Source organism: Notothenia rossii, assembly GCF_949606895.1.
Source record: "Notothenia rossii genome assembly, chromosome: 12".
NCBI lineage: Eukaryota > Metazoa > Chordata > Actinopteri > Perciformes > Nototheniidae > Notothenia > Notothenia rossii.
In genome coordinates, this window is record NC_136911.1 from 21,136,259 (window position 1) to 21,149,938 (window position 13,680).

General features: G+C 41.8%; 2 protein-coding genes across 2 annotated transcripts in view; both read left to right on the top strand.

The window, feature by feature from the left end:
• Positions 1 to 5,635, top strand: part of dlec1 (DLEC1 cilia and flagella associated protein) — a 19,355-nt gene extending 13,720 nt beyond the window's left edge. Inside the window, exons 27-33 of the mRNA XM_079661851.1 lie at positions 105 to 252; positions 410 to 495; positions 583 to 786; positions 2,860 to 3,021; positions 3,122 to 3,272; positions 3,712 to 3,808; positions 3,898 to 5,635. Of these exons, the coding sequence (XP_079517977.1) occupies positions 105 to 252; positions 410 to 495; positions 583 to 786; positions 2,860 to 3,021; positions 3,122 to 3,272; positions 3,712 to 3,808; positions 3,898 to 4,012 (963 nt within the window). The 3' untranslated portion in view covers positions 4,013 to 5,635. The remainder of the gene's footprint in view (positions 1 to 104; positions 253 to 409; positions 496 to 582; positions 787 to 2,859; positions 3,022 to 3,121; positions 3,273 to 3,711; positions 3,809 to 3,897) is intronic.
• Positions 5,636 to 7,303: 1,668 nt separating this feature from the next.
• map3k22 (mitogen-activated protein kinase kinase kinase 22) overlaps positions 7,304 to 13,680 on the top strand; it is a 48,394-nt gene continuing 42,017 nt past the window's right edge. Inside the window, exon 1 of the mRNA XM_079661941.1 lies at positions 7,304 to 7,712. The gene's annotated coding sequence lies outside the window, so the exon portion shown is untranslated. The remainder of the gene's footprint in view (positions 7,713 to 13,680) is intronic.

Genomic DNA, 13,680 nt, shown 5'->3' on the forward strand with positions numbered 1-13,680 from the left:
GAAAAGCTTTTTGAACATTAAAGCATGGAGACATGTCCCAGTAGAGACAAATATGAACCTGAAAATGAGCAGAATACTTCCTCTTTAAATTAAAAATCCTGGAGAAGCAAAGTGAAAATGACTTTAATGAAACCCTCATTATTGTGTGTGTTTACAGATGGCTGCCTGTGTCCCGGGTAAAGTCATTAGAGCTCAGGGTTTGGATCTGGATCCGCTCAGAGTGGATCTACTGGCAGCCGTTAAGCCTGCAGCGTGAGCAAATACAATCACACTTAGTCCCCAAAACACCCCGAAAGCTTCCAACTCTATTTATGTTTCTTAAATTGCAATCAGCTGACGTTGTGGACGAGGGGCTCAGAGGTGGTCTGATTGAGTTGCATGTCTTCCTCTTGGCTCGGTGTGTCTGCAGGCTGTCGGTGCAGATGGGAGGAGGAGGGGGGGGCGCTGCAGTTTCACGCCTCGGCCGGTGATTTACTGACGGCAGAATCAGAGGAGGTCAGTCTGAGAAACACACACTGAAGTACACAGTACTGATCCCAGACAGTGTTTCTCGCTCGTCACTCTCTGGTTGTTTTGCTCCAGAAAAAGCTGCTCGTTCGGGACTTTGACGTCACGCGGGCCCTTCAGCTGACAAACAACTCAGAGATGCCGCTACGATTCAAACTGGGGGCTCGGGATCCATTTGTAGTGATCAGGCCGCAGACTAGAGTCCAAAGCAGCAGCTCCAGCAACCCGAACACTGCAGAGAGCCAGACCCTGCTGCTGCAGCCGCAACACAGCATGCAGGTGAGGAGAGGAGAACATAACACTTACTCACACGAGAGGAACATGTGTTGAATGATTAGGTTAAATGAAATACTTGATTGATCCCTAACTGGAACTTTAGGGTTAGGGTTAGCATTCCACTGGTGGAGCTTTGGAAAACTGACAAAAATGCTTAAAAGTGGACGAAATGTTTTAAGCCTCAAAGACAATTCCGTTTTATTCTTCTTTCGTTCAGTTTTATCGTCATTGCAAAAGTACACACATCCTTTACTCAAGTCAAAGTAAAGGGGCTTTGAAATGTACTTCAGTAAAAAGTACCCATAACTAGCGGCTGTTTTAAAGAGTACCTGACCTCTCCTTTATATGAATAGAACAATAATGTCATTGTTAGCTAATGAATGTTTCCATGGTGAACAACGGCAACATGACAACGTTTCCATTGGTCCCTCTTCTTTAGAGAAGACCAGGAAATGATGGATACACGGATCGTGTTCAAATCAATAGGCACGCAATGACTCTAAATAATAATGATCACGCCACCAAACACACATTCAGACTAAAGGAACCAGCCTGTTTGGAAAATGAGAGAAGAAGAAAGTACAGGTATTTGAGTTCAACATGTAAGAAGTAGAAAGTACAGGTATTTGAGTTCAACATGTAAGAAGTAGAAAGTACAGGTATTTGAGTTCAACATGTAAGAAGTAGAAAGTACAGGTATTTGAGTTCAACATGTAAGAAGTAGAAAGTACAGGTATTTGTGTTCAACATGTAAGAAGTAGAAAGTACAGGTATTTGGGTTTAACATGTAAGAAGTAGAAAGTACAGGTATTTGAGTTCAACATGTAAGAAGTAGAAAGTACAGGTATTTGGGTTCAACATGTAAGAAGTAGAAAGTACAGGTATTTGAGTTCAACATGTAAGAAGTAGAAAGTACAGGTATTTGTGTTCAACATGTGAGAAGTAGAAAGTACAGGTATTTGTGTTCAACATGTAAGAAGTAGAAAGTACAGGTATTTGAGTTCAACATGTAAGAAGTAGAAAGTACAGGTATTTGTGTTCAACATGTAAGAAGTAGAAAGTACAGGTATTTGAGTTCAACATGTAAGAAGTAGAAAGTACAGGTATTTGTGTTCAACATGTAAGAAGTAGAAAGTACAGGTATTTGAGTTCAACATGTAAGAAGTAGAAAGTACAGGTATTTGAGTTCAACATGTAAGAAGTAGAAAGTACAGGTATTTGAGTTCAACATGTAAGAAGTAGAAAGTACAGGTATTTGGGTTTAACATGTAAGAAGTAGAAAGTACAGGTATTTGAGTTCAACATGTAAGAAGTAGAAAGTACAGGTATTTGGGTTCAACATGTAAGAAGTAGAAAGTACAGGTATTTGAGTTCAACATGTAAGAAGTAGAAAGTACAGGTATTTGGGTTTAACATGTAAGAAGTAGAAAGTACAGGTATTTGTGTTCAACATGTAAGAAGTAGAAAGTACAGGTATTTGTGTTCAACATGTGAGAAGTAGAAAGTACAGGTATTTGATTTCAACATGTAGGAAGTAGAAAGTACAGGTATTTGAGTTCAAAGTGTAAGAAGTAAACGTAAAAAGTCGTGGAGTAAAGTACTGATACCAGAAAAATGTACTTAAAGGTGGGGTAGGTAATTCACTTCAGAAACACTTTTTGTTATATTCCATGGAATGCTCTTAACATCCCGATAGCAATGAATATCTGAAGTGCTTTGATAATAAATACATTAAAAATGTCATCTGTTGAAGCCGTGGCGCTGTAAAAAGCACGACCAATCATCTGAGCCGGCCCGGCTAAAGTAACTGGATGGCCTACCTGCCTGTCAGCCTTCCATCTGTGCACAAACTTATCTCGTGCCCTCATTGGTCATGTGCGCGTTCGTGTGTGTTGGAGGAGGGGCTCTCTAAGGAAGTGGCAAATTCTTTCCGGTTGTGTTTTTTCAAATTCTAGCGCACTCGAGCTGGTTTCTCCATTCTTACCTACCCTACCTTTAAGTACAGTAACAAAGTATTTGTACTCCACTACTTCCCACCTGGTCGTCACTATTAGGATCTTTCCCTGTGATTTCCAGGTGAAGGTGTCTTTCCGATGCTCCCTGTCTCTCCTGGATCATGCCGAGCAGACAGAGGAGGAACTTCCCCCCGGGGTTACGCTGATGCATCGTCCTCGAGGGGGGAGGAAGCTGAGGCTCCAGCAGAACCTCCTGATTCACTACAGCAACAACAGCCTGCAGGTCACACACGGTCACTTTAGAAATGTGTAAAAAGGGAAAGAATATACTATACTGTGTAATGATGCGTTAGTAATTGAACCCTCACATCTCTTCTGTGCAGACGGTGCCTCTCGTTGCAGATTTGGATCTCGTTTCGATGCGTCTGTCCAGCGACTGCATCGACTTTGGGATCTGCCACATCGGACAGACGCAGACATTAGACGTCTCTCTGCAAAGCCACGGAGCGCAGACCTACTGGAAAGCAGTTATAGGTAAAAATATGATTGCCATTCACTTCAGTGCTCTTACCCTGGAACTGTGTGTGTGTGTGTGTGTGTGTGTGTGTGTGTGTGTGTGTGTGTGTGTGTGTGTGTGTGTGTGTGTGTGTGTGTGTGTGTGTGTGTGTGTGTGTGTGTGTGTGTGTGTGTGTGTGTGTGTCATCTTTAGTTCATGTCGTGGACTTAATTTGAAGCGTATGTAATAATAATAATAACACACTCCTCAGAGGTTGCATCACTGCTCTAACATCTAAAGTGTGTGTGTGTGTGTGTGTGTGTGTGTGTGTGTGTGTGTGTGTGTGTGTGTGTGTGTGTGTGTGTGTGTGTGTGTGTGTGTGTGTGTGTGTGTGTGTGTGTGTGTGTGTGTGTGTGTGTGTGTGTGTGTGTGTGTGTGTGTGTGTGTGTGTGTGTGTGTGTGTGTGTGTGTGTGTAGAGTCAGATGAAGGACAGGATGTGTTCAGAGTGACCCCAGACTTCGGGCCCCTCGTCCCCGGCTGCAGTCTCTGTCTCCAGATCAGTTTCACTCCCAGGTAACAAACAACCCCCCATTATAATGTGTCCGTAGAGAGGTGTTCAAAACATGCCCAGGTTTCAGCTGTTTGCACGTTGTGTGTTGCAGTGATGACAGAGAGTTCAGGGCCGCGGTGGTCCTCTGGTCTCCTCTGGTGAAGCCCCCCCTCACTCTGCAGCTGCAGGGGACAGGGTCCTATGATGAAGTGCACCGGTCACACTGAGGGTCCTCTCAACACCAGTCACATAAACACAAATACATTTCTATAAGCCCTTTGTAAGATTGTAAATACATGTGAAGAGCAACTTGTCATGTGTATGTCCATTTATTAGATACATATATGCTTTTTAAATGAACTTTAATTTAATAAGCCACTTACTAACCTGCTGTTTAACATGCAGGTTTCATTAATTGCAAATTAGCATTATCTGAGCGTGCAAAGATAAAGGTAATCAAAACAGCATCGAAATTAATCTTATTTTGATGATAAAAATAACTTTTTTTTATCATCACAGTCTTGATTTCTAGTTCTCTACAGTCCAGGAGTTGTCTCTGACACCATGTGATAAACCCTGGGGACTATTTTCAGAACAGGAAACAACAGGAGATACCAGGAACACCGGACACTGCATCCATTTACTAGTGATTTGTTAGTAAGGGGGCCCTATTCTGCTGTTTGGGTGTGTTATGTATAGGTATGTCAGGGTGTCCGCGGGGTCTACAAGTATTAAAAGTTGATAAATCAATTTAGCGAAAATTAGGCTATCAAAAAGTATTAAACAGCATTTCCTAAGGTAGGCAAGGCAAGACAATTTGATTTATATCACTTTTCAGCACGTGGCGATTCAAAGTGCTTTACAGATTAAAAGCAAAAGACATTTAAGATCAAATACAGCATAAATACATTATTAAAAAGGCATTTAAAAACAGGCATAATAAGCAAAGGTAATGAAATAAAATAGATAAATAAACACAGCAGGTACAGAATACATGACTAAAAAGCCTAAAAAGGGCATACTGTAGTTTGAGTATGGGCAGCTCAATTAAAAGCAGCGGCAAATAGGTGCGTTTTTAGTCGGGATTTAAAAATAGGAAGTGTTTCCGCGGACGTGCATGATTTAGGCAGTTTGTTCCAAATTGTTGGGGCATAATAACTAAAAGCTGTTTTTCCATGTTTAGTGGTTATTCTAAAGGGCTCATAACCATCTACCAACTTTCCTGTGTTTGTGTAGCCTACTTTATACTGCCACCAGGGGGTCCGTGATCTTAAAAAGTATTAAAAGTTTATAAATCAATGTAGCGAAAATGAAGGCTATTAAAAAGTATTAAACTGCATTTTCCAAGGTATTACATTTTGTAGCTTGTTTTCAATAAGTATATAAATTCTCCAAAGAGGTTTTATTCTACAGTGTGCCTGAATGTAATCATTGCGTAGGTGTGTAGTGTGATTCTGTGTACTTTATTTATGGCATCCCGTTGGATTTGACGTCATCTGAACAGGACATCGCGCTCTCACTGCTTGATAGCGCGCGAAGCTCCGTTTACGCCGGTTGTTAAACAACATCGTTATGGGGAAATGCAAGTCTGCGTCCAAATGGTTGGAAGATAAGGAGGAAGGACAATCAATACTGTATATAGTAAATGTGAGGTAAAGTGTGTCGCCAAGGTAACCGGTTAGAACTCCAAGTGGCGATGAGGTCTTAAAATGTATGGGAAGGGTCTTAAAAAAGGTCTTAAAAGGAATTACATGTGACTTCAGGATTCCTGCATATACACTGAATGCTCTGCAAAGACTAAAATGGGAGTTGTCTCTTCTGTAGTTGTAAACAAACATGATCTGTGTTTTATTCTCACCTGACATGCAGTCGAGAGGTTTCAGCGCCTCCTCTCTTGGGATTATCCTCTGAATCTCCTGTTCGGCCACAGGAAATCCATCATTTACTGTAAGGTTTGATCTGAAACAACAAGTAATGCCTCGGTCTTGTTTCCTGTTGAGTTCAACTGACTGCCAAAGGCCTCATTGATTTCACGCGGGTCGATTTCAGCCGCAGTCCGCCGTGAGGGAGAATGGATTTTTCTAGTAGACCCTTTTAGCAAAGATTAAAAAAAAGGCAGCCACAAGAAAAAGAAAAAAATGGTCTAGTGTCTACTGTCCTCAAACATGACACACTTTGAATTACTTTTCATAAATCTGTCTGCAAAGGCATCCTCCTTTTCTCCCGAGGAAAGCAGGAAATCTCTCAAACAATCTGCAAACTGATGCTGGAAGCCCCTCTCTCACACAAACACACACACACTCACTCCCACACACACACACCCACACACACACACACACACACACACACACACACACACACACACACACACACACACACACACACACCACACACACACACACACACAGCCTGTTATTGTTCCTTACAGCTGCCTGTGGTGTTCATCTACAGCACAGTTCAGACGTGGACAAGTGTTTTCAATTCCACAGAGAGATGCAAATGTCCAATTGATATTCATTGCACTCTCCAGCACAGAAGCAAGGGCATGTCTGATCCCAAATAAAACAGAGCAGTGTGCAACTAATCTGAAGAGTGGGGGACAAGGTCAGCGGGGCACTTCATATTCTGATTGTCTGAGTAATTTAGCAAAAAAGAGGAGAAAGGACTGCTGGGGTTACATTTTTGTGCCCATTATAAATTATATTTGGGTGCACAGGTAGTCTGTTTTACTGGCTGACAGGAGAACAACACACTGTCAAGATGAGTTACAATGCCCTTGCTGTGTGTGTGTGTGTGTGTGTGTGTGTGTGTGTGTGTGTGTGTGTGTGTCTACCCATTAGTTTGGAGCTAATGTTGAAGCTCTTACTGATTTGACACAACATGCTGTCAAGAAAAATATGTAACTGGTGATTTAAATGTTACAGATTATTACAGATGATGCAGGTTTTTACCCACATGAAAGGTACAAGTCCCTAATGTCTCAAACAGAAACACTAAAGGAAAGAAATATCACATTTATTATTTTGGTAATTTATTGTTTTTGTACTTGTATGGTTTTAAAGAATGTTCTGTTATCACCAGAGACCTAGCACATTTATTTGCACAAGCATAAGCGTGCATTCAATCCAAGTCATGAAATAAAAACATATTAGTATTCATAAATAAACAATATGATTAAATAAAGATTCATTATTATAATTGTTTTGGGGGGGGGGGGGGTTTCAACAGCATACAGTTATTCTATCAGTATCAAAGGTAGGTAAACAAATCTTCACTTTATAGAAAAATAGGTAGAGTAACAATGTACTGCTTATTATTACAAAAATAACTGCATGAGGTTTTTAAGTTGGTCTTTGAGTATCCTAAATGTGTTACTATATATATTTAGACGAGTTATTATTAGCAGAGTTTAATGTAAAAACAATCCTCTGCGGCAGCTGTTGTACTTGCAGCATGCCTCCACAGGGGGGCGGTGTTTCCTCCCTTTATCTCCCTGCCATGGAAACGCGGCACGGCCAGCGTCACCACTTCCTGGAGCTCACGTTGCTGCTGCTCACGTCAGAGGCGCAGCTCGAGGGCAGAAACTCGGCTCCTCTGTGTGTAGTGTTTAGTGTTTGTGCAGAAGAGCAGCGAGGAGCAGGCTGTACAAAAACTTTCCTCTGAACACAGAGCAGACATTTCTGTAAACACTCTCTGGATAATGCACGAAGAAGAGGAGAGCCTTCTGCCTGAACACAGCTTCACATTGTAGTCCTCCAGCAGTTTCCGGATATCAGCCCACCACTGTTTTTGGGGAAGATTTGCTCTGAATCTGTTGGGATTTTTAGTTTTTTTCCATCTCGTCCTCTCGTTTATCGGTGATAACTTTACACTTAATTCACCTTTAAACCTGCTGCAGCCAGACCATGGAGACTGAGTGATAACAAGGTAAGAGTCCAGTCGAGATTATCTGTTCTTGCTTTCTTACATCACTGCTTTTACTCTGTTATTTCCTGTTTACAGCAAGTGAAAAGCCAGCACAGTGAAATACAGTTGCAAGTAGGATTTTGCAACTATTAAATAATATAGTAATGGGTGGCCGTGCACAAAAATATAATAACAAACTACAGGAAAGGGAAAATCTGTATTAAAACAACACATATGGACTTCTTGCAAGAGACTGACCAAAACCAGGATTTCATTGCAAATATTTATTTGAATTTGAAAGTGCAGATCCATTAAAAGTTCCTTTCTTTTTATTAAATTCAGATTGTTGCCAGAATTCACTTTTGCATTTGATTATGGGTGGTTATTCCCAGTGGAGGTGTGAGTCATTTCTGGAAAGTCATTGTCACCCTAGACTCATTCATGCTCTCTCTCCTGTGATTCACAGTGGTCAGTTTCCTTGAAAGGAGGATTTCTCACCTCTTATCCTGAAAAAGTTTCTCCCATGTTTAATGTTTTCCTCACCCAACTATCCTCCATTTCCATCCATGCATTTTCAAAAAGTCATAAGGTGCTTCATCCAGAGCTCTGTACAATCAGGCCTCCGAGACAACCCGGCAAGTTAGATTTGAACGAGGCCATCGTGTTCATCAAATCAAAGCGGTGTGAACTGCACCGAGCAGCCGACTCACGGATGAGTTTATCAGCACTTTGGGATCAGAAGTAGCCTTAAAGTGAGAGTCAAACTGTCAACTGGAAGACGCCCACAGATACGGTTGGTGTGCCTCAAGCAAAACAATCCATCTGGGCAGATAACGGGATCCCACCAAAACATGGCAGCTGGAGACAGAAGCCATGGGGTAGCTAATTGTCTTTTGACGGGAGTAATGAGGACGAGTGTTTTGCTTTAGGTCAACCTGGTGCAAGGTCGGTGGTTTAGCTTGTTAGAAAGTTGTGTCCCATCTATTACCTCTCTTTGCTCTCAGGATAGTTTCATGCTGAGAATATAATCAGAACGACCTCACGCTGTCTCCTTCACTGAAGAGTGTGAAGTCATGCTATCAAACGCTGACCTCACAGAAGCCAAGCCGCCCACTGACCAGAGGCTGGAGGTGAAAGGTGGCCGTGACTCATGTAAGGAGGCCTATTATCTCCCTCTTGAAGGCCTGTTTTGGACGTTGCCTGGTTACTCTAGTAAGCAAAACAAGTCTGTCATTGAGTGCCGTACGTTTTTTCAACAAGTATGATGTATCTGTAGCCGGACGGATGACATATTGCAGTCTGACAGAAAACCTGCTTTGCAAAGTTCAAGAAAAGAGTTTGAAACAGAAAAATGCCATTGGTTGGACTTAAACATCAGGATATCTTGGTCTCTAACGCTTTTCATTTTGCCGTTTCCCACCTGAACTGTCTATTGTAAGTCCCATAACTTTAATACTTAATTGCTGGAGATTACTTTTGTTGCCATAACTCTTATCAACTTAAATCCATAATGACAAAGCACAAAGATTAGACGATTTCTGACACTGTTGTCTCTTAGCCTGATGTTAAATCAGCCAATAAAACATGAAATAGAACAGAAAGGCAAACCATACACAGCTGGATCAAAAGCTTAAGGGGCTAAGTATCACACTAAGGAGGAAATGTTTTGTGTCAAATACAAAACTATGTAAGGCAGAGGATCAGCACAAGCAGTTCAAACATGACAACATATGCTCACATTACAAAAAGTCAAGAGCAGACTGGAAAAGTATGCATCCTGATGGCAGGTCTGGAAGGAAAGAGTATGCGAAGGAACGGTAATCCTTGTTTCCTTTAATCCTCAATGCCCATGTGTCAGGAGAACCAAGCCATACATGTAAAAGCATTGCGTCGAGTAATGGAGGATGCTTGCTACCATGAGGACCCCCCGATGGCAACGTTCTGACTAAACTTGGCAAGAAAAGCCCTTCAGTATATGTAAGAAAAAACTAAGACAATTCCTTTCTAAGAGATCTTCATGGTCCATCTCTTCAGAGCTCCATCAATCAGAGCTGCGTGACTGATGGAAAAAAGCCACCCTTCAGTAAAACACTACAGAAAGACTTTGCCATTTGGCGCAGATGAGTCTGAGCATGAGAGGAAAGGGATTGTCTCTTCTGACAAGACAAGAAATTGAGTTCTGATTGCCAAGCGCTGTATCTGGCACCATCTCTATCCCTACGGTGAAGCAAAGGGAGATTCAGCACCATGCTTCTTAGTGGCAGAAACTGCAAGACAAGAGGACAGAAAGAAAAATGAGCCGGGGCAAATACAGATATATATCTTTGAGGACAAGTATCTGCAGTGTGTTCACAACCTCAGAGATGAGCAATGATTCACTAAGCAAAATCAGAGCTCTGAGCTTCAGGACAGAACCCAGATAAAAACCTTTTTGAAAAGTGTGTAAATCGACCTCAAGATCTTTCCAACGCTTTCCAAACCGTGTGACGGAGCTTGAGCTCTTGTGCGATGCAGAACGATTGACACTGTGCAAACACAGGTGTGCAGAGCTGGTCGCGGCACACCCAGGATGACGTGAAGCAGAAACTGCTGACTGTGCTGCTTCCGTCAGGGGATGAAGAGTCTTGTTACGCGTTGTATTCTTAACTTTACAAAAGCAGGTGATTTCATGCAGGGATATTTGTTTTCAAGGCTGATAATCACCTCTCTTATCACCTTGGCGATTAGGCCTGGAAAAGCAGAAAGTGAAGGCGTCTGCTGACTGCTTCCCAAAGTCAGTCTGGGTCGCCTTTCTTTATCGGGAAGGTCCAGCCTCTCCAGAAAGAGAGAGGAAGTTGTCCTGATTGAGCTTTGTCTGCCTTAAGGAGCAGAGACTGCCGGATAGACACAACACCGCCAGATTGCAACCATTCAATAACACTGAGGACGACTTTGTCTTATGTAAAACACCTCTCCTTTAATTTGAAGGTAACATGTAGTGAATAAATAAAGAAGTGAGACTTTCCTTTTGTGTAAATGCAGTCCATTAACTCGTGCCCACTCAGCCGCTTCAAATCAAACGCCCAGAACTCAGCTCATGGATAAAGCTTTGGTTGCAAAGCAGAAATACTTTCCTGCTCTCTTCCTGAACCACAGCTGTTTGACATTGTGTCTCGTGAAGTGGGTTTAAGTCTGTGCGCTGCCTCTGCATGGCTGCGTCTGGGTGGAGAAACACAATGAATGAATGTGCTTGTCACCGCAAAATGGAAAAGACAGCTTACTTTACAGATTGTGCTTAGAGAGGATATGGTTTTTCCAGAGAGTGGATCCACGCTGCGGACGGCAGGAGACACACTCCTTCACGTGGCTATTTTTAGCCGGTGTTGTGCGGTTAATGATAACGGCAGACAGATCTACTTTCTCTCTAGCTAATAGAGCCATCACTTTCACTGAGGAGGCTCCTCTCTGGAGTCTGATTGCTACCAGAGGATTGAGTTAACACCCATTTCCCTCATTATACCATTACCAGCTGCATTCTCCTAGGACCAGAGATGGGGTCGTCACCAAAAAAATGTAATATATTACATATTACTTAAAAAAAAAAATATATATATATTACACTACTTCGTTACTCTCTACATAAAGTAACTCTTTACTTTACTCGTTACTTTACTCGCCGAACACGTACAAACTGCGCATGCGTGAATGGCAATAACTCTCCTTGCCAGCAGGCGGCGGTAATGTGTATTCGTCATTCAAAACAGGCAACAACCGGAAGACAGTGAAGAAGAACAGACTACGTGATATAAACAAACAACAAATAGCGTGTGCGTTAGCTTCACCTTAGCATGTGTTCTTTGCAGGTGTTTGTTGAGGTTTGACGTGGTGTTTACAGCAGCGGATGACAGCTTCTGGCCTGGACACAGTTTGCACCTCACCGTCACATTCCTGTCTATTATTCGGACGAACTCAAAATAATGGGCATACCTCCACCCCTCAAAAGTTATCGCTGACTCAGCCATGTTTATGCAGCACTGCACGTGGAGATGTGCAAGTCGCGCAGATTACGTATATAAACCTGCGGCGGGAACCTCTTTTGTCTGTCAGTGTGATTATGACTAATTGTAGTAAGTAACGAAGTAACGCGTGTTGGGTTAATGTTAGTAACTGTAGTGTGATTACTGAATTATAAAAGTAGCGCGTTACACTACTCCGTTACCGACAAAAGTAATATTATTACAGTATGGCGTTACACCCAACTCTGCCTAGGACCACTATTGTCTCCTTGGGATTTCATTTGTTCGGAAATGAAGTGATGAAAGCAGCGCTCAAACTTATGATTGACGAATCATTTAAACAACCTTCACTGTGTTCAGATCCCAGGATGATAGAAATGACTCTTTATCTCTGTTGAGTAGCATGTATTTTAAATGTAGTCAATTTAAAAAAAGCAGTTTTATTTAAATTGCGTTGCTATTTTTGATGAATAGAATAGAGTGCTTACAATGCCCTACTTTAGGAAGTCTTGCATGGTTTTGGATATTATCTGCACTAATACTGGTTTTAGTGAACTGCTAATGTTGTCATGCTTGTAAGGAAAATCCATATTTCTACAGATTTGAGTCTGGCTTGTGGTTGCAGTCACACCCATAGGTGGAATTCGCTTATTGACACACCTGAGTTAGCTTGGTGACTTTGTTCCTGATGAGTGCAGCTGAGGCTGGTGGGAATATTGTTAGGAATGTGATCATAAACCTGGTTTTGACATGAAAAGTCGGGAGTTATTCGGATACATCATCTGGGAAACATCTGATATTTCTCTGAAAAAGGGAGTACTTTGACCTGCTGGTGGCATTTGATGCAAGTATGAGGATCACGAATGTAGAAGTATTTATCTTCTGGGGACCGTGAATGAATGTGGAAAATTCCATGGCAAGTTGTTGAGATATTTCAGTCTTCTACCAGGTTGTTAAATGTGAAGAACTGCTTTTTTTATTAGTGTATGTGCTTCAAGCTTAAATACTAGATGTATGTGTTTTTAAAGATATCACTTTAGGAGATTATAATCTTTTCGTTCATTATTTTCTTCTGAGATTTATGACACTTAGGGTTTGGCTGCAACTCCAAATGAAACGAGATAAAAATAATGGCATCAAATCAAAAGGGGAATTCTTTAATTTGAGGTAAATCTAGATCGTCTTGTGTTGTAGGAAGGAGACGTTGAGTTGTGTCCCATTAGAAAAAACTTGAATATCTTCTCAGCCATAACTCCTGAAAGACAAAGCCAGGGGGGCCGAGGTGATGATAAATGAGGCCCCACATGGAGTGTCTTTCTGCTTCCCACACTTTGAAAGCCGTTAAGTTTGTCCCTGCTTGGAAAACCCTCTTCTTACTCAACGTGCAGAGCGACGACGACACGCTGCATTGTGTTGTTCCCAGAACCCTCATTATTTCTGCGTCTGACTCATGTGTGTTGGCAAACCTTCAGGACGGGACACCCCCCCCCTCACCCCCACCCCTGACCTTTTTAAAAAGAGTGACTTACCTCAATATCTGTGGCTCACTAATCCCCTTCTCTTCCTGTCCGAGTCTGCAGGGAGTTCTTCCGATGAGCCTGCGAAGCGTTACACGTGAGCTCATCAACAAGAGCAGATCTGTTTTGTTTTGGACACAGCGTTTAAACGGAGCATGTCGTGTCAGCAACAGACCTTTTTTCAAATTATTAAAATAATAAATGCACATTACTTAGACTTCTCATCAAAGATTACCACGCTGCAAAACATGCTTTTGGTTTTTGGAAATGTTGACGTGTTCCAGGCCTGCGTTAGCTTTCAATAACTCTCATATGATAGACTTCAGAGTGGTTTCATAATGCATCCCAGTTAACATTTTGCATTCCATTTAGTCAGATGGATGTCATTATTTTGAGTTCAAACTCAGATTAAATTGCATTCAAACTAGATTATCTACAATATCTTAACATATATGAATGTAGGTTTTGGATTACCTG